We start from the raw sequence: 22,472 nt of genomic DNA, 5'->3' as shown, positions 1-22,472 counted from the left end.
TTATTTCATTGTTTTTAACTTTCATGCACTTTTATCATGTATTTTTAAACTATTATTAAAATTGTCGTTTATGTCTTTGCTGTAAAATATAAGTAATTTTTCAGATATGTAATTTTAATTTCTTATTAATTTGTTTCAATGATTTTAAATTATCAGACATAATTATATATTTAAATTAATATAGATAAGAATACGCGATATTGATTATGTAAGGAATATATTTATCTATTAAATAAAATCTGATTTCATTATATTCACTGGAGTTATTTCTAAGTTTATAACTTCATCTTCTAGATATAAAGAGTAATCATGGTATTAACATACATCCATTAAATTATAAATAGTGCATACAGGATGAATGAATTGATTTGATGGTGATTTGATAGGTGGTTAAACTTTAAAGTGCTGTAAAGCCTATTTATTCACAAAAATATTTAAAGCTAAAATAAAAAAATATTTATTTTTAACTACCCTTTATTAAGGGATCACTTTAAAATAAATCTTTTTGCTGTTAGAATGCGACCTGCCAATAACTTCTGGCAATACAAAGTCTGCAAGGACAGGTAGTAGACAATAATTACTTTTAATATGTAGTAATACGAATTTTGAAAACACTTCTTTGGATAGTTAATAAACAGTAAAAAAGCTATAAGCCCCTTCAAAGTTTTTACACCCATAACCGATCACTCTGTGTATAGAACACAAATTTATCTTTTCATACCATTGCGTACGGAGTCCGCAGTTCGTTTTGTTTTACATTTTTTCTTGACAATGACTGATGTTGTAAATAAAACAAATATAACATAATACAAAATAAAGCACTAGCAAAATATAGTCTACAATAGTCCGCAAATCAATTTAATATTTTGTGATACATTTCGATAGCATAAATAATTTTTATTATGACCACATGCTGAAATTGACTTAAAAAATCACTAGAATTATACTGTAATTAGACGCAGGTCGAGATGTTGTTAAAATATATTACACATCAGTGAATAAGTTTAGTTATAGCGAATCACCCTGTATAAACACACTTATAAAATAACCTAAACACTTGCCTTTGGCCTACATAAACAACTAAAAAGATTAGAATGTGTACCGGAATATTTTAAAGAATTTAGCTCACCAGAAATTACACAATTTTGAAATATCATGCCGCTCAAGAGAATTTCATTGTTGAGTAGTCACAGCGCATCAAAAAAAACGCCGAAGAGACAAAAACACATAATTACTGAAGCTAGTGATTTCCCTCGGGACGCCCCGCGTCGCCGCGCCCGGCCTAGCGAGCTCTTTTAAAATATTTTATTAATATCTGTTACAAACTCTTCGTACATTTCTTATATTTTAAAACGGTCTATACGATCATTTGCCTCGAATAATCTTTATACTGTACATTTTCAATATTTTTTTATACCTGCAATAATTAATTTTAAAACCCTTAGGATAGTATTTTTTTAGAAAAATCTTATAATGATTTTTGCCAAAAATGCGTCTGAAATATTTTGCGCTTTGTAATCTTACAAAAATAATGCATTATCATAATTATTTCAGTCGTAAGACATCTACAACTGGACATGGGCCTAACCCCAGAGACTTTCCAAGGGACGGGTGGGGAGGCTCTTGCATCCGTCTTCCGACGGCCTTAACAAGGTCGTCTGTCCGCATTATGAGTAGACACTGCACTTGCAGAACCCGTGCTCTCCACTTCAGAACCTTAAAGCCTTAGCCGCAAAAATGTATAAATATGAAATAAATTTATATCATAACAACGAATATTTATTAAAAATACTAAGTTTAAAGCTTGTAAGAAAAAAACTAATTGTAACTACATTAAGTTACTACTACTACGTTACTAAAGTAATTTAAAATCTATGTGAATATTTATATATGTACATGTACATATTGTTATTTTTATCGATTATTTATCCAAAAATATGCGATTAAAAATGAATCGGACTATACACTTTATGAGAAAGAATATTGTACTTAAAAATTGATAATATTCTATGTACTAAAAAGTTGCGTACTTTAAGCGTAAATAAAAAGCAACTCATGCTTTTATAATAAACATTGTAAGAGCACCCAAAAATGTACCCAAATATCGCTTATATTACTGATATCCATAGGGGACCATAACTAGGAACAACGATCATAAGGCGCCTACTTTTGACCTGTTTCACTTTTCTCCTTAAGGACCTTTTACGATCGTGAAAAACAGTCTGTAATGTTGAAAATTTCTTCCGCCGGGAACACTATTTATAAGGTTCTAACTTCAAGCGAACTGTCAAAGAAGTAACCCGAGGGACAGAAGTTCGGGATGGCGCTAAACTTTCCTAACGTGTCTTTATTTCTGATTGTAACAAGACGCCGTAGCCCGTAATGATTTTCCTTTGTAATGCCACTGCGGAAATAAACTTCGATACGAAAACAATATAATAAGAAATCTTCTACGTTACGGAAAGAATAATTTCTTAATGGAATATTTTTTCTGTATAAAGCGATAAGTAAAATAGATTGCTTGATGATAAACGTCAAAAGAATTCTATGAAAAAATAATACTCTATTATAACAAAAATTTTCGAATCGAACGTACGATTATAACGTCTATCATGTACAGGATACAAGAATAGCAAGACGGTTATAAAATTTACTATTCAGAATCCACGGACGCCTATTAAAATTATTCATACGAACTCTGAAAGATTCAATCAATCGATAAGATCACGTGCCGGTGTTTGCACCTGCGTCTGCAACGTGTACGTTGTCGCTCGCTATCCGAATGTTTTGGCTTTAAATCCAGAACGAGTTTAATTTTTAATTATTAAAAAATGTTTGTTGTAAATTTTAAAAACCTTTATAAAGTGTGTTTTTCTGAACTTAAAAACATAGTAGATAATATATATACTACAGCTTGTTTACCCCAGCTCCACGTGTAAACTCCAATAATTATTGGATATATATAAAATAATTACATCATCACCATCATCATCATCATTAAAGTTTAATGCCGTGGACATACAGCTTCGGTATCGAGGATATTTTAGTCGGACCAGTCGGCCTACAGCGCGCACTAGAAAACGAGCTGGACCCGGTTCTAGCTAAAAAGTTCACGGGGCGCGGGGGATTCTTCAAGCACCTGCATAAAATAACGAAAGAAAAATATTTTTACAAAAAACTTTTTAAAAATTTGAATTACCAATATATTAATTGTTGTTTGTTATCCGTTCCTGTTAACTTTGTACTTTGTAATCAGAAGTTATTAGCCTATCCCACTCCAATAAAAAAAATTAATATCACATATTTCAGAGTGATTTGCTTAAAAGGTAAAAACAAATGACATAGCTCCTCATATTTTTACCTCTTATAGCTTTAACACATATAACCAATCACCCTGTATATTTATTATGTTGTTGATGTATTTTTACATAAATAAATAAAAGGTCTGCGGTACGTCTTGATAAGTCTATTCAAATTAGTAAAGCAATCCTGATATTGCGGTTAGATGGTCATCGATCTGCCGTCTTATTCCGCCCCGTCTCGGGTCTAGTAATATTGAACCTTTTGTGAAGCAAACTAATTACGGTTACTCTAATTAACGTAGCCTCTTGAATAGTATAATGGTTGTTTTTCTCTTATATTCATAAATCCAAGGTCGTTTTTCTTAAGAAGTAAGTTTTAAGATTTTTTTTTAAATTTATTATACTTTAAAATTTCCAGACAGTGTTACATAATAAATCGATATAAAATTTTGATGAAATCAGAAATCTTAATTGCATCTAATATTTTATTTTGATACCGATCGTTTCACTATTTTTTAATATTTACTAGCTGACATAGATGTCGCGGCTGTGGACCAAACCGTGGCGCATCTGGTGGCCGACTGTCCGCTCTTGGTGGACTTCGATACGACTCCGAATGCCAGTTAAGCAAAAAGATAAGCGAGGAATACATCGCCTCACTAATGGGAAGCAGAAGGATAGTAAAGGATGTCACAAAAATAAATAAAACAAATACAAGTCGGGTAAAGAACCAAGTAAACAGGAGGTAGAATTATAATTAAGCGTTAAGAAAATAAATGGTGATCTGTGATAAATGGTAATAAATAGCATATTATAAGCAAGATGAAAATGTAAAATAGCATAAACAAATATACAAATGTGATAATTGTGGTATTTGAGGAACGAGGTCAAGTTAGGCGATAAATGAACGGAAATTAGTTTCGAAAAAATTAAAGAAAATTGCAGAATGAAAGAAGAGGAAAGATAAAGCTTTAGAGGAATGACAAAAGAGCATAAAAATAAAAAATTGATTTAAAAAGAATTAAAACCCTGTCCCGATCAAGATACAGGTACGAGCGGTCCCCAGTAGCGGGGGCCATATAAAAAAAACATTTACAGCTTTAACATGCAGGATAACATGGAGTTCTGTCTGATTTGAATCTTCTCGTGACTCGTACAAGCGATCACTGTAAATAATCTTATGTAGATAGTGATATAAATAAATTAAGTACTACTATCAGGACTGAACAAATAAATAAAAAAACTCTATCATAAAACTGTTTGCTCATAAATAGTTTTACGGAAATGATAAATAAACGTACGGCAAGTTTTCATAACAACTTAAGTATAACATAAACACGCAACGAGTTACGACGTCTCTCAACACTCGAGGGCGTCACCGTGTATCGAATTACTATAACAAGTGATGCTGCTTATAAACTGAACAGTATTTATTAATCATTCAGTATTTGTATTTAAAAAATCACAACAAATAAAAAGTACACGTCTGATATCATAATTTAATAACCAATACTCATTTAGTAAGCAGAAATTACTTCGTTTGTCAAAAATTACTAGTTACATATCTATAAAGATGCTTCTTCTTCGAATTCTCCTTTTTAGAATTTGTACTGTTAAAAATAATTGGCATGGAGTTGACCAACAAAAAAAAATCGTTTCCTAGAATGATCATTTTATTTATACTTCATTTTCTTAATCTGAATCTATTTCTGTAAATAACCATTGTATAATTAATTACGATATTTGCAATAATATTCTTTTTTATTTCGCACGATGCAAGACTTCTGTAATATGTTTTTTTCTATATTTCTTTCCATAAGAACCTTTCCCCTGCCTTACGATAATTTGATAAAAAAAAGATCAGTCAAATTCTTCAAGCTATCCATTTTTATTACTATATAAATAATATAAATTTTACTAAACTTATCTGTAATATCACAATACGTACAGTAAATTTAATAATTAATTAAAATATTTCAAGTTTTATAAGCAGAATCATTTCTTTGGAAACGTTATCGTATTTTATAGTATAATTTGTCAGCAAAATAATAATTTATCTATTCCGTATCCCTTTTGCTAAAGAAATTTATTTAAACGTAGTACGAAATCAAAGTAGCTAATAGAAATATGAACAGCGTTACCCTCGTCCTGGCTCAGCTGCACAAACATTTTTACAGCCTCACCAAAATAGAACACTCCTTGCGATGCCGAATTATTCTCTTCCTACCGCTTAAATAAATCGCCTTACAAGCGGTAAGTCGGAAAATCGATATTCCTATCCCCAATAAAGGTGGAACAATCTCAACAATATCGACATCGTCCGATTACGGATTAGGCAACTCACCCGTACTCCCAGATTTACATAATAAGGATACGGCCTTTAAAAAAGATCGGGCTTCCGGCTCCCATTAGCATATAGATTGTTTGCTATAAGGCAACACAATCAATCAAGCGAATTTAGACGGTAAATTGAACAACTTTAATGTTTGCAATCCAACGTGTGACGAGATCTTTAGGACTCTTCTCGTTTTTGCATTTCCTAACCGATGAAGACGACCAAGACCAGAGCATTCACATAACAATTAGAACAACTTTTCCACTAAACACTTATATCATTATTTATACTATAGAATGTCTACTGCTTGACATAGGCCTCCCGCATAGATTTCAGGAAGCGGTCTACATTCGCCTTCTGAAAATGTTAGCGAGATCATTAATCCCTCTTGTGGGTGAACGTCCTAAGCTGCGCTTGTCGGCCCACAATTTCTACTATATAATATTAAGGCCTTAAGGCCTTCTGTTCTGCGAACTATGGGATCTGCGCACGCCACTTCAACTTGGGTGAGTATATATTACTACTACAGCTTTATAACTAACATCTCCTGAGGATGCTCCGAGGAGGAGTGAAACACGTGTAGAGTGGATTTACGGTGATAGTTGTGTTTCACATTGTTTAAATCATTCGTTGCACGGCTACTGCTGCATAGCGGAAGTAGCTATATATTAATCTCGTTCTTAGTTTGAATGGACTTCCGCGAGGTCACGCCTAAATCTATTAGGTAATATAAGCTTCTTATGAAACAAGTTTTCAGTCCCAATATTATTAAAGAAACTTTACATTTAACCACATTAAAGGTCACGGAAGAAATTAAATGATTTCCTTTATTAAAATAAAAACTTTTAAAATTAGTTTTGTCATTAGTTAACATTATTTTATCAACATTTACCAATATTAGTTTAGTCTATTAAAGAAATTTGTTGTATCCATTATTTTTCAGGCCCTCTATTACGACTTCTTATAAAATAATTGAAGAGTTAGGTCTTAGACTAGAAAAAAAAGATATACTGTTGTACTATCAATGTTTTATTTTTATTATTTGAATCAACCTAAGAAAGTTATTCTTAATACAATAAAGTTTATTGCTACCTCCACATCGACATAGCAAAGATATTCGAAATGAAACAACTTATTTACAATAAAGCAGAAATGTATGCAGTTTCTCTAGATTACACAATTTCCGCAGCAAGAAGGTGTAACAGACTTCCCAAATTCTTCTGCAAAAGTTTGCGCGTAATAAAAATAAACCTAATATAAACTTTGTCTTGGCAAGCAACAAAGAAATGTGAAGTTACACGGTAGACAATTTTGGTAACATAAAGGTATAAATGAAGTAAAAAAATATCACACAAATACGGAACTTTTGTGATGTGATCACACCTATATAAAGTTACTTAAGACATATTTCGAAATAATTGAACCGAATTAAAAGAAAATATAACGTAGTTATAAAACTTTAGGTGCTAAATTACTTAATGATAAATTCAGTCAATAACATTTTATATATATGTATATATATAAGAGTGTGTGTGTACGCGCGTGTTTGTGTGTGTATATATATATGTGGAAATATTATATTATGAATATATTAATATATATAATTTTTTATCTACTTTCGTTAAAATTGTGCGAAGAAATAACGTATAATTTTTGTTATAATGTGATTAATTAAATGTTAGTTATACACTCGTCAGAGCCTTTCGACCTCCTGTATGCTGTTAAGAACATATCACAGTCTAGTTTATGTCTTTTGTAAAACTACTATCCATTATATCCTAAATTGCCATCGTGAGAAGCTACGGCTGTTTTTAAAATATCTCTATATGCTCCATAAACACACACTACCTCATGTAATAACCTTCTCGGCCTATTGGTTTGAACTAATATGATTTAGAGTAGCAACCATTTGAGATTGTATGAAGCTTTCCTTACCATGTAAAACGCGTAATAAAAATAATATACGCTTATAAATTGAAGTCAATAAGTCTACATGTTATTGTTCACAATAATTTTTCCAATATATATCTTCAAGCAGTAGTTCCTTGCCAGCCTTACCGGCAAATAAGTGAGAAGTAATAAAAGAAAACCTAATATAAACTTTTGCTCGGCAGACAACAAGATATCTAGTTTAGCGAAGTAACTTCGTTAAGAAAAAGTAATACTTTTGAAAATATTTTCCACCTAATTTTCGAGTTAAGTCTGAATCAATAATTTGTCTCACTTAATTTGATGATGTAAAGATAGACAACGTTTGCATTTATAAACTGCTGTTATTGCCAATTTAATCACTTCACAGCAAAGTAGTACGCAATAAAAATCATCCAATAAATATGGACATAACAATTTTCATTTCAAAGTTGTTACCTTGAATCACTTCAAAAAGAATTGGTTTTAATTTTTAACCGTAGCTAAATTCGTATTGAAGATAATCTAAATATGGTAAATAATTTTTAAAATAAACATTCCAGGATGAGCTGCCATGTATGACACTACACGAAATACAACGACTGACAAAACGTCACATAGGTAATGTGGGACAGAGATAGTGCTCTACGAAGCCGAAATAAGCCAATTGTCTCTTTCCAAAGGTCGATGTGCAATATTTATCGCCGGGTACTGTACTTTCGAATAGTCGATCGAAATAAAATTTTAGTATTGTCGTTATCGTCTTAACGTCTCAAAGACATTTGACAGACGCTAGCGCGGAACACAGTCATATTGCTATGGACAGCGAATTTTCAAGAAGATACAAACTATCCAAGCGTAATTTTATTTTAATTTTACAGTTTTACTACGTAAAATTTCAAAAATTAAAGTAATAAACTTATTATTTGTAACAAATTTACTATACTAAGTCAAAAAAAGATTCAATCTAGTCTTATATTATTCAACCATCACAGGCCTGTCGAATGATTTCAAATATACATACGTCACGGGAATAATGCTCAGATATATGAGAATTTTCATTAGTAATAGCAGGCGGGCGTGCAGCGGCAGCTATTTGAAATTTAATAAAGGATCTCTTCAGCGGGGCCCACTCGCATGCATTGAGTTTCAATATCGTCAGCCGGGGTAATGTGTTGTGACCAGGTACGGTGCAAAATTCAGAGCAAAAAATAGAAAGAAGCGTCATTTGTCAAACGATAAACATTCAAAATGTAATAAAACTATATTTATCATAGCCTATATTTAAATCAACACATAAACAGTGTTACTATAACTTAAAATAAAATGTATTTTTAACTCTGCAAATGATCAATAATGAAAAAACGATTTCATAATTTAAATTTAAACTAACTCTTTTTATTGTCCTTTAAAATTAAGAAGTAACAATACTTGCTACAACAATACTTAAACATCAAAGTGAACATAAAACTTAAACCCCAACACACAAAATATTAAATTTCAAGCACCCATAGACCCTTGCTCATTATAATCCTTTGATTTGATGAACAAAAAACAAGGGTTTGTATACGTAACACAATACTCGCTACTCATTTTAACACCATTTAAATGATTGTCAACCTCTTTAAATTCTAACGGTTTTTAATATTTTACTGCGGTGACACACGATCGAGGTTATAAAAATCATAAACTTACTCAGCTCGACAGCAGCAAGAGGCAGACTCTTCCGTGATATCAAATACCTAGGACGTCTTGTTATTGATGAAATACAATTAAATACTGCTGAAGTCGTTGAATGCAGGCAGTAGATTATCATGGCGATCTTTGTACGGAGGACTATGCCTGGCAAGAAGCGTCTATGTGCTGATATGGAAACGATTACTATCACAAAATTTTTAAATTATCTAATAAGTACTTTAATCGCATAAAAAAATAAACCGTATGACTTAAAGATTTTGGGGAATTATTGATTATAAACCATAAGGATTTCTGGTCTTATTTCATTTATATCATGTGGACAGATCACTCAATAACCAGTACAAGTTAAATGACAACAAAAGATTGATTTTCTTTAAAAGGAATCGTCTAAAACAACTGATAAAATCCAATAAAATGTGCAAAATAAATTACATTCGCGGCTCGTAACTTTTTTAAAATACGCGTACTTTAGGTAACGGACGGGCGGATTTGTTCATCGAACCACAAGTACGCGTTCTTACTCAAACGTCTGTCAGGACTTTTATGTGTTGAGTATTCACTTACTTGTTTTGGATCACCTTTAAAGAAATTCAACATTGTTCTCCCAGCTTAACCTCTTTGAATTATAGTATCTGTCCTTAATTACACCAAATTGAAGGATCACATGTGCTGTAAAAATAAATTAGTATCGTGAATGGGTGAGATAATTGACCATCTAGTCTTTGAGCGTCTGTTCCTAGTTTATTATGCATTGCAATATTTGATACAATAATTTGAATCTCAGTAAATTTGTTGCAGATAGCTGCGTGCTTAATGCATAAAAAGATATATGTGAAAGAACATTTTTTAATTCTCATATTGTCATCATTTCAGCCGTAAGACGTTAACTGCTGGACTCCTCCGTAGATTTCAAATGAGACTGTTAGGAGTGACCTGCATCTAGCTCCTTGATAGTCTGGTTTCCACTCCAGGACTTTAAGACCCAAGCACCATTTTGTCTGCGCGCCGTGTCTTGTCCATTGCCACTTCAAATTGCCAATTTACTGAGCCCGACATTCGGTTACTTTCATGCGTCTACGAATCTTCTCATTCCTTATACAATCTCGTACAGAAACCCTGGATCATAACCATCTTCATGCCAATGAGGCTTAAAGTGAGAGGTCATGTTTCAACGCCTTTTACTTTTATTTTTTGGACGTCATATTTCGTAATTTCTCGAATGCTGCACAGACTAGTTGACATATTGTACAAATGCACCAAATGCTTCATATATTATTATATCAAAAATAACGAGAACCGCCGGGCATGCTACAAAATTCTGCGTAACACGTCCACGCTTGTCTGTATCGCATTAGCCTAGTTAACTTATTTAAGAAATCAATTACACTGTGCTTTTCGTGCCATACCCAATATATATGTATATAAACATAAAAAATTTAAATATGTAAAAAAACCTAATATTTGTACCCAAAATACCAATCCGCAATATATTATGAAAACAAATAGCTCATACATACGACGCAGTAATTATTTTAACAGGAAAGCGTGAAAACATAACCCATTTGCGTAGAGCAATCAACTCGCAGGTACCATCGAACGCCGAACCGGTCCCGACTAAATCTAATTAGGCAATTGAAATCATTCGTTCGTGTTCGCCGGCGCAGCGTGGCAACACCGCATCGCGGCAATTAGCTCGCTAGCTCTCCTGCGACACCATTTTGCGTTGAATGCGTCATTTCCGAGCGGGAGCAACTAGAAATGTCTTTTGAAGCGTATGAATAGACGGGAATATAGCTCCTCATCAAGCTGGTGCGGTACCGATCTAAATATTCCCAGTATTTAACAAATATCTATCTATAAATACATCTACCTAATAACATCGGGAGAAAACCTAGTCACAGGATATTTGTTCCCGCGATCTTAGGGCGCTATTCAAGAAGATCGACTATAAACATACAATTAATGCCAATTTGAATAATAATTTAATGATCTTCGTGACAAACGCAATTAAATTCATTTATATTTTTAAGACACAAACTCGAACTAAAGTCAAGACGAAAACTTTGTATATAAATCAATTATCCTGAGAACAGATGAGTGTACATGATTTGACACACATACATAAGACCTAAATGACATTTTGCCAACAACTTACAAATTATGATCTACTTTTTCTAACATTACTGTAATATAATAATAACAATATCTTATTGAATATTATTTATTACATTAATAATACTCTAAATCTCTTTAATTTTAATTACAGACAGGTATAAAGCGTGCGTGCGTGGGTACTTAGCAAGCTTTTTGAATAATAGAAGGTGCGAGGGCAGAATGGGAAAACTTGTACTAAAACCAACGTATTTATGCGAGAAAGTTGAGGGGCAAACTGACATGCGCTCCGCGTCAAAATCATACCGAGACTGGATTCCGCGCCGGCGCAGCCGCTGCACTGCGTGAGCGGGGGTTGCGCGGGCGCGGCGGGCCGTGACCTACATAGCCGGCCGGCAAGCATATGTCGCAGCTAGACTGCTAAAATAAATGTTGCGTACAATGTCAGTTTGACCCTAGAATATTTATTTATTGAATACATATATACAATTATAAGTAGATACAATTGAAATTAATTTAGGTGTTTAGGTTTATGTAAATAAAATCTTTTTTATTAAAATAAATGTAAATAAAAATTTTGACAAATAACAATTTAAATAAAGTGACTAGTGGTAGTGAGATCACTACAGGTAAAACCAGGGCCAGGTTTGAAGGTACGGATAAAACATTTTTTTTTCTCAAATAAAAAATAAGTATTAAAAAAGATAAAATTAAAAGGCAACATTACGTTATCGTCAGCGGCGCATCGTAAAAAGAAATTCCACAGCATTATAATTCTTTATGTCGGTATAGATACAGGCGAAGTTCGAACGAATGCACACAATTCTATTTCAGGCTTCCTGTTGTTATTTACCTCAAAACCTAACGGCCCTAGCAAGAATCCCACAAAGAATGATGCAATATATAAATGAAAAAAAAAACTATATTGGTACTCCAGGTAGCCTGGCTTACACGCTCCTCGCTTTATCCGGTGCTGGGTATAGCGCATTATAAATAATTAGATTAAATAAAATTATTCGACCTATTGTCCATCGCAAAAACGTCATTTCCGTGTATGTATGTGATGTATTAATCTGTCAAGTGTCTGTCGATGAAAATTCATTTGACATTATGTACGAAATTGTTTGCATTGTGCTACAAGATTTAAAGTTTTTTGGATAATTCAATAATGATTTGTCCTAAAATAACTAGTGTCATATTTAGATCGACTTATTGTATGAAAAATTTACCCCAAAAACTAAAATTTACATTTTAAACTGTAAAATAAAATTAAAGCAATGATTTAAGTTTATAGTAATAGCAATCTACCCTACAACGTCTACGTATTAATCTCTTATAGAGACCTAGTCGCTAAGTCAAACCTATGTTAATTTAATAAGTACCATATCGTTTGCTGTTGTAAAATATAAAATGCTGTTGTAAATAGTGATGCTATTATTTACTGGGTAACTGTAAAAATAGCACGGGGGTACATAGCTTACAAAAGCGAATGTTTGTGTCAGACAAGTAATAGCAAACTGATCGAATCTAAGTTCGACCTTCTTAGGTGCCTTTGGGCCGAAATGCTAAACGGCTATCAGATATGTCAGCCGAAGCCAAAGTCACGGGAGCTTTTGCACCAGGTTACTCCATAAACGCCCGCCTGAGCGATCAAAGGTCCGAGTTACCTCCCAAACCAGTAATACAGTGGAATGCAGCGACTCGAGTCGAGGTTCCCAAGAGAAAGGGTTAGGCTAAGCACCAATTGCCATCTGCCCCCTCGAACCTGAAAAACTACTCTAACTTAATTAGAATCGATTGCGAGTGCAGACTGCATTTGTACTTGTCGGTACTTTTTTATGATAATTATTAAGTTGTTTAAAAACATCATAATTGTGAACAGGGTTACAAAAATAATCTAAAGTAGTAATAAAAATCTTCAAATAAAGCAATACCTTGAAAGACCCTATTAACAACAATTTCACATTTATATTAGATGTACTATTTGCATTGCTTTGTTATTAGGTTATAGTCAACTCAAAGACGCTGTAGTTTATTTGTTAATCTCTGAATCGTGGCAGTACATTTTTCTGTCGTGAATCCTGAAGAAGAAGTAGTAAAAGTTGAAATGCATGGGCAAATTTATTTTATAAGACAGCTTTATTTCAAGTTGGTAGTCCTCTTCAAATATGGCCACTTATGGAATGTTCCATCCAGTCGATCCGTCAATAATGACACTAGGCCAAACTTTGTCTAAAATACAACATCGCAAGCGTGGGAAAAGTAACTGGCATAGTCCAGCGGATGGACAAGTTGAAGTGGCGGCGGGCAGCCCATATAGCGTACAGAACCTACGCTGGGGCCTTAAGGTTCTAGACTAGAGACTACGGTCCTGCAAGCACAGCGTAAGATTTCAGGTGGACAGACGACCCTACTATGGTCTTCGGATGACGCTGAATGCAGACGGTTTCTACCTGTTCTATTAGAAATCTATGGAAGAGTATGTCCAGAAGTAGACTTGCGGGAACCCCACATATTGTGTAACTGAATCTGATTATAATAACTATCAAATTAGGCTCTACTGGCATTCTTTACGAGGATCTTTTGTGTGTAACGATATGTATAGCTTAATGAATGTTTATTAGTATATATATTTTATTAAATTAAACATTTTTAATTTTAGAAAAATAATACAAAGTTTTACAATTTGTGCACATTTAATATTGTACTCTAGAATATCTCGTGAAATATCTCCGACATAAGCGATTTAACAAGTCTAATGTACTTATACAGCAATATAGAACCAACGTGCGGCAGCGAGCCTTCGTATGAGTGACCGCCGTAATGAGATTTAACTTGAAACTCTCAGAACTTCTAGCGGACTTTAAGCCGATGTTCTAACCATTGCTCTCTGTTCACTTGAAAAATACATTTACGTTTTCATCATACCTACAAAAATTATTATATTCTACAAAATTAACAATTCGATTCCTTAGAAAAAAAATAAAAAGCATTATAGAGATTTGTTTCCTAACCTTATAATTTAGTAACCGCGGCTTACCCTCTTAAAATCATACTTAATAAATGATCACGAAGCATTATTGTAGAATTATTAATAGTCAAATAAGATATGACAAAGCGTAAAACCCGCAAGTTAGACAGAAAACCTAGTAAAGGTTGTAGGGAAACGCAGCATGCAGACCTCTTTCAACTATTGGAAATATAGGTCTATGTCTTATGCAAAATGTAGTGGTCATTTCAGATATATACCATACCATAAGAGATGTACCATAATCGCCACCCTTAGCGGGTTGGCGATGGCAGTTTGATATTATGATACGCAGAGGACACTGCTGTCCATCCTCTGAAAACTTGTGAGTGGGCTGTGCCAATTCTATATTATTAATGCACAAAGAGTGAATTGTATAAGATTGTATCCCGGGAATCAAACCAGCGACTTACGATCGCAAGTCTTAGTCCTCTATCTCTGGGCTACCACTGCTGGCAAATAAGAAGCAGTTTAACAAGTGCGTTAAGACATGAATTTTTAACTTTTAACGTAAAGAAATAAGCTTATATATAAAGAAGTATAAAATTACGATATCTACAGATGAAATTAATCTTTTTACGTATCTTTATTTTTATTTTGGCGTTTTATTCTTCATATATATCAACATTATATATCAACCCAGTTGTCATACATGTCCAACCCATAAACTATTCAACAATCCTTGTAGAGATATTATTAACAAACTAGTCCCTTCTGATTTTTATTTTGATAAAGTAATTTGCGCGGTACCAACATCATCTAGATTTTTTAATTCTATTTTTGTAACATACCATCAAAAAAGGGTCTGAAATGATGTCATTTTGTCTAAAAACTACTTAAATTAGCTATAAAATTCCGCAGAAACAAAAAAAATACAATGATACAACCCTGCATACCCAAAAATTGGATGTTTCGTAACGCTGAACGAGTACCCCGACATAGTAATTGATGGATCCCGGACAACGCTTTAATCTGTGTATGGATGTGTGTAATTACACGTCGGCGTGACGGTGTGAATAAGCGACGTGTTAATTTTAGTTTTCGAAATATATTGCAGCAGCAATGGAGCGATTCAACATGTTGCTCCCCTTTCTGGCGCGCCGCTAAAGCTACGGACGAACAAATTGGGTATTGGAAATGCTGAATATTTTGCTACGTGTCGGAAATCCTTTGGCCCGGTTTGCGTTGTGACTATCGTATTTTGACACGATGATAATTGCGTGCCGAATTGGACTTTCACAAAATTTGTTACAGGACTCAATCAGAGAGCTTATATTTTACGAAAGAATCTGTAGTATATTTAGTATCTACGTATTTATTTACTCTTTTTATGGATTGTAAAATAACCGACTTATGCCTTATAAGCATTATCTACGAATAAACCTAGAATGATGGAGAAATAATAAGTCGACATTTTTAATATTTATAATGTATATGGCCCCCGTTTTGCGAGTCTCTCGTATACCCCTAGTTTATTTTGGAAAAGAGACTTCTTACATTTTTCATAAATTTTTCACGTTTCTTTTACTTTCGTTCTTTCTTCCAGTCTTCACATAATCGATCATTCACTCTTGTAACATATATCATATAATCTAACATTCTCATTCATTCTAAATTTCCTTCTTTGCCTTTCATCCTCCCCTCAATTATTACTGTCTAGATCTATCCATAACAATGTATCACAGTCTATTCTTATTTTGTTGGAGCTTAAGTTATTTATTTGTATTACAGATGTATATTTATAGTTTTTTGTTTCAATATTTTTATTTACATATTCATTTTATTAGCTTATTCTGTTACTTTTATTGATCTATGTTTTTATTCTTACTCTCTATTTTAATTTTCGATTTTATTTTTTATTCCTCAAGGTTACGTTCTTGATTATAAAAAATATCATTATTATTTTTATATATTATTATATTTCGGCACAGAACACGTCTCTCTGTGCCTCATTGGCAAACTAATAGTCGCTAGGAGCCACGGAGAGGACTATGCTCGGGATTTTCTTACCAGATCCAATCTGAGGAGATCCGTATTGAAACGAAAGTAACCAACGTGGCCTAGCGAATTGGCAATGGGAATTCCAAATGGCAAGTAACCGATGGCAGCTGGGACCTTAAGGTTCTGGAGTGAATACCGCAGACCGGCAAACGCAGCATGGAATAAAATATCAACCATATCAACCCATAAAATTGCCAGACGACCTTGTTAAAGTCGGGGAAAGATGCTAGACACAGGCAGATTCCTACGCTGACCCTAATTAAAAACTCAGGCACATTTAAAGTGACTCCTACAGCGATGAGTAACGACTAATTAGTTCTAAAGTCATTTGTTTTAATATAACAAATTTTTAGAGTTCTCATTCAATGTGTCATGAAATAATTACTACGGTAATGTATACTTCTCCAATGTATGATTTTTAAAAATTCGTGCAGAAATAAAATTACGTTCAGAAATGCATCAGACATTTTATTGAGATCTTTAAATTTCTTTTAACATGCTAACAAACCATTTTCAGCGCCAAATTAAATCAGTTTCGTTTAAAAGGTCAGTGAATTTATTCTAATATTGATCGAACATGATTCCAGGATACCACGTTCACGAAGTAATTTCTTCAGACAAAGGTAACTCGAGAACATCGTAAGTCTAGGCATAGCGAATTGTAGTTTTGTAGACAATTGAATATAGATTTTTATTATACAGTTACTGGTATTGTGAGAGCAATATTACAACATCATCAGCGGCGCATCGAAAATGGGAAATCCATAGAAAAAAATTGTTCAAATACGTTGGAATAAATACAGGTGAAGTTCAAATAAATATACATATATCTACTTCGGACTTCGTGTTGTTACTACCTCCGAGACATACCGGCCCAAGGTAGAATCTCACAGTATAAATGTTACGTTGCCACAATAGATGAATGTAGGTTTAATTAAAGTTAGGACTCTTTTTCCGGATCTAGCTTTGTTAAGGTATAAAGTACCTTAGACTCACCGCCGTCAAAATGGCCACCCCACATCTTTGGTCACTCGTCGAAAATTATTATTCTTACAACTACATATATGTAAACTACATATATGCCGAAACAATGTATGAATATACTACTACATACTAATATATTTCCTTATTGACGTTCGTAGTTTAAAATCATTATTTTTTCAGTTGTTGATAATAAAATATTAACTTAAGTAAAATGTCTAAAATACATTACTTTGAGGTAAATCACTAAGTATTACATTAATGATCTAAAAAAAAATTAATTCACATTAAAAATTAACTTAATTTCTAATTCATGTTGTTCTAATTGCAATGTTATTAAATAATCTTTATTAAGAAATAATAATTAAACTATTTCATTATACCACTTGTACCAACATCAATGGCGTAAGCTCTACGGGCACAATGTTTTATATTAATTTCCGATGTGTTATAAGATTTTATCATTCTATGTCTCCAGATGCAAGTTCATCGTCTCTTCTGCGAGCAGTCATCAACAGACTTTGCAGCTCCGTGTAGATTGCTTCTAGCATCACTAACCGCGGCTTGGTATACTGGAAAATATAAATCGCGCTGAGACATTACTTCTACTTCATTTATTTATTAATTATTAGAACACTATCGCGTTTATAAGCGATAATGTTCTATAAATTATATTATGTCTTATGGCAGCTGCTGTAATTTGATAAAATCAGTAAATTGTTTTACCTAAACAAAGTATCAGAAGCTATCGAATATTTTACTTTCCAAGGGAATTGACACTAGCTGTCCATATATATATAAACATAGTCATTATCATCATTTCAACCGTAAAACGTCCGCTGCTAGACAAAGTTGTTCTATATAGAATCTGTGAGATTCATCCTACAGATTCTCCATAAGACCGGGTAAACGCTGCCTGTTGGATACAGGCATTTTCTGACGACTATAAGTAAGTCGTCTGTCAACAGCACAACACAGCATAAGAACCTAGGCAAATCTCAGTAGTAATCTTTTTTCGACCATGCATCTGCTATTGAAAAAAAGTATTCATCATATAGAGCTCTGTCTTCGTGAAGTCGATCAACCTCTGTCTTCTGAGGTTCCGTAGTCTATATCCAAACTTTCAACTGACTATCGCTTTCACAACTCTTACTTTTACATCAAAGCTTTAACAACAGCGAAGCTAGTCTTGAAGTATATATGGCCCGACTTACGTTCCCATAAATCTCCTCTTCATCATGTGAATTAAACGAGGTCGTAAATATCGTTGGTATATTCAAGTACTACCTATACAATCCAGCTCAAAACCTGTCGATAGCAATAATGTTTTTAACTGTGATCGAGAAATCCACCCACCGTGGGTCAATTGGTGGCCACCTCGGTAGCAGAGTTGGTTCTCACACTTCAGGGTTACTAAATTCTCGCTCTCTACAGATTTCAGATAACTCAATGTAATCATGTTGCCTTTCTAACTTAACCAACTTTCATAGCTTTCCTCAAAGTGCGTTGTGTTACCAAAATCAGCTGTAGACCAGATGGTTAGTTCTTTTTTATCGTTTTTTTTTTTTATCTTAAATCTATGACGGGGACTTTTATTTATTTTTTATTTTCTGTACATTTTTATCGGCGTTCTCTTCTGTCTACCGTCACAACTTCTTTTACTTTATTTACTTTCATTCTTTACATTTTCTTGTATACTCTTTTCTTCTAATCACAATCCTTCCACACATCGCCTCTTTTCTTTTGCCGCATTCTTTTAGTATAACAATTTTATTTACAATTTTTCATTTTTGTCTTTATGTGTATTATTATTATTTCTAATTTTACAATTATTTTGTTCTCAAGCTTATGTTTAACTTTTGTTTATTTTTTATACAGTTTTATTTTAATCTATTAATTTCTTTGTTATTTTAATACAATATTTTAAAATTTTATGGCGGCCTTCTTTATTTTCTATTATGGAGGCGATGGTGCCACTTTCTATCCTTACCTCCAGCTCCACTTTGCACTCCATCTTTCCCTTGCGAACACAGGACAGCTCATAATAGCGTGCACCGCGGTTTAGGGTGTTTAGTTGGGCGTCTGCTGGAGATGGGTGTATACAAAATATGTCATCCCTACAATACTTTTCCTATAAATTAATTGATTTTATAACGCGGTCTAAAATTAAACATTGAAAAGTAAGTTTTTCTTGTATATATTTGCTTAATATGTTCACTACTTACCATAAATAACAAGTCTTGTAGATTAAAAATAAAACAATTTTTTTTAAATAAAGTAAAAATTACCTTGAACAATGGTATTAACTTAATACCATCGGATTCTTGACTAGACTGGCTTGCACTATTCTTGACTAGAAGTGTTAGAAAGTACAAAACGCGGTTCTGAAAGAGAAATATTATTCAATTGCATAAAAGATCTATTAAATATAACCATCTAATCCAGGAGTCGATTTCCAGGTATGCTTCGATCAAATGCTTTTTTCTGCAATTATTTATTCTATTCTTTATCTAATATAATTGGTAATATGGTAACAATATGCTGATTATTTTCTTCATTAAGGATCTTGTAATACAACACCGAATTTAAATTAGGCCATAGAGATGTCATTTACTGGACACTTCTACTTTCCATTTTAAAATTTATATAATTGTTAAAGAATACATCATTACATTTACAAGAAAATATATAAAAAATTTAGGTGAAACCTGTTGTTACTTGTGCCAACCTAGAAAACGTGCATTTCAATTTGTTAAAAGAACATATCTCACCAATTTAATAACTTCATGAATTATAACATCATCAATGTTAGCCCATGCTACAAAAATATCTTCTCGGCCAAAAACATATTTAATTGAATTTTGTATGCCAACTGTAGGTATCACCACAACTGATTCTAAAAGAACATGTTTCAATAAGTATTAAAACTATAATAAGTTTAAAGTCTAAATTATTTTACTTAAGTAAAACTGTAAATATATAATTTTATAGTAAAATATTTAGAATCAAATGTAATATTTAATTAAGGTTTTTAGAACTATTGATAAAAATAAATTTAAAAAAGGCAAATATTAAATGTATTAAAATTATGCATGCGATTTGAGGAGATGCTACAATCTACACAGCTACATTCTATAAATTATTAAATAAAATCTGAAATAACTACTGAAGTGATGTATAAATATGTTATTTATATTTAAACTAAACTGAAAATGGTTGAAAAACATTAATTTATGTTTTGTAGCCAATCTTTACAGTGATTAGTTATTGATGGTAAAGCTCCAAAAGAGGTGGAGGCATAACACATTTGTCATCAATTAATATTTGGTACACACTAACCAAAAATAGTTTTATTAATAATAAATAATGTAATGACTACATATTAAAATCAATTATTGTGCACTATCTGCCCCTAAAGACTACTTCCAGAAGTTTCATGCCTTTCACTTTCTAATAAATAATAATAATCTAACTTATTTCAGAGTGGTCACCTTATACAAACAGATCAGATCCAGAATCAGAACAGGAAAGGTGTAAAACCTTTTAAGCTTTTACACCTATAACCAATTGCTCTGTATAAATTACTAGCTGATCCCGCAAACATTGTTTTGCAAAAAAAATATTTTTAATTTTCAATTTAAAAATAAGGGTTGATCGTAGAGGGGTGAAAATTTTGGGTTGTATGTATTTTTGTATGTTGTATCATAAAAAAATAAAAACAAAAAATTTCGTCAACAAAACAAAAAAAATTTTTAAGGGTGAACAACCCTTATCACTTAGGGGTATGAAAAATTATTTCTCAGATTCTCAGACCTACTAAATATGCATATAAAATTTGGTAAACATCGGTCAAGCCGTTTCAGAGGAGTTCAAGTTCAAACACCGTGACACGAGAATTTTATATATTAGATTAGACTATATGGTGTTAATTTTCACTGTGGTTATCTTCGGAGGAGGCTTATGCCTTGCATTGGGAATCTATCAATTGACATGATGAGTAACCGATTCTACACTTTATTTATTTTATACACCTTGATTTATTTCATAATTAGTCATAGTTAAAAACAGCATCCATATATAATTTTAGCTTTTCTATTAGTACATCCCATCCTTTCATTTTTTGAATCACTGTGGTATAAAGTTAAATAATAATAAAAATACTCTTATGTCATACAGTGGAAATGACTGATTACAATGGTATAAGCCAGTTTAATGAATTGAAAAGATTTCAAAATTTGAGCATGTTAAGGTCAATAAGTATCAGTCAACAATGAGTTGTATCTGGATCAGATCCATTAAGATTACCAAATTTATTAAGATTACCAAAAAGTAATATATTTATTTATAATCTACAATATAATGTAAAAAATTAAGCTCTGTTTAATAATAAAGTTAGTTTAATACTTAATAAAAAGAAAAAAAATCATTCACACGGACTAGTTCTATTATTATATAGTCATCTAAAAAGAGATGTATTGGCAGAAAAACTATAAACATTCTTCAAGTAGTTACATTAAGAATTTCAACACACAGTAACTGCTGAATATATTTAATAGCAATAATAAATGCAAATATGTTTTAAGCAAGCATTGAAGCTTGAAAAATAATAATTTGTGCTCTTTAAATATTTAAAAAACAAACCTGATTGAACACTATGTGTAATCCAAAAGAAAACTAGAAAAGATAAAACTATAAAAATAATTAATATAGCAGTTACACTTATTCTAATATATACTAAAGCTAAAATATTAAAAATAATAGCAAATGCTAGAGATATTTTGGGCCATTGCGATTTTTGCTCTTTATTTTTAAATGAAATAGTAAAACTCATTGAATTAGTAGAATTCTTTAGCCGTTCCATTTTAAGCGATAAATGGACTCCATTAACATTGTCATAGTCTAGTACTTTTTCTGATTTTCCCATTGTTAATTAATTACGAGTATATGTAAACAATATAACCATAATTTTTGTATACTTAAAAGTTCAGGGCCAGTTATTGACTTGACACTTGACAGTACGCACACAGATAAGTTAAGAACAAAAACAAAAATATGAAAATGTGATACAAGCACTTCATTATAAATAATTTTCATTAGGCCGTTATTT

At 32.4% G+C, this 22,472-nt stretch overlaps 1 protein-coding gene across 1 annotated transcript; it reads right to left on the bottom strand.

Annotated features, from left to right (window-relative positions):
- Nucleotides 1-16,863: 16,863 nt before the first annotated feature.
- Nucleotides 16,864-22,374, bottom strand: LOC137919931 (phosphatidylinositol N-acetylglucosaminyltransferase subunit H-like). Its single transcript, XM_068763154.1, has 4 exons — nucleotides 22,007-22,374; nucleotides 20,137-20,261; nucleotides 19,654-19,749; nucleotides 16,864-17,937 (listed from the first exon to the last, which is right to left on the bottom strand). Exons 1-4 carry the CDS (start codon nucleotides 22,287-22,289, stop codon nucleotides 17,827-17,829), a joined length of 615 nt encoding a protein of 204 aa, XP_068619255.1. The 5' UTR covers nucleotides 22,290-22,374; the 3' UTR covers nucleotides 16,864-17,826.
- Between the last annotated feature and the right edge of the window lie 98 nt (nucleotides 22,375-22,472).

The sequence above is a fragment of the Battus philenor genome, unplaced genomic scaffold (assembly GCF_028537555.1).
Source record: "Battus philenor isolate CCGP_79_NKW_IND1 unplaced genomic scaffold, ilBatPhil1.0.hap1 SCAF_17, whole genome shotgun sequence".
NCBI classification, from domain to species: Eukaryota; Metazoa; Arthropoda; class Insecta; order Lepidoptera; family Papilionidae; genus Battus; species Battus philenor.
Note: the sequence above shows the minus strand (reverse complement) of the source record. Positions and strands in the feature narration are given on the sequence as shown.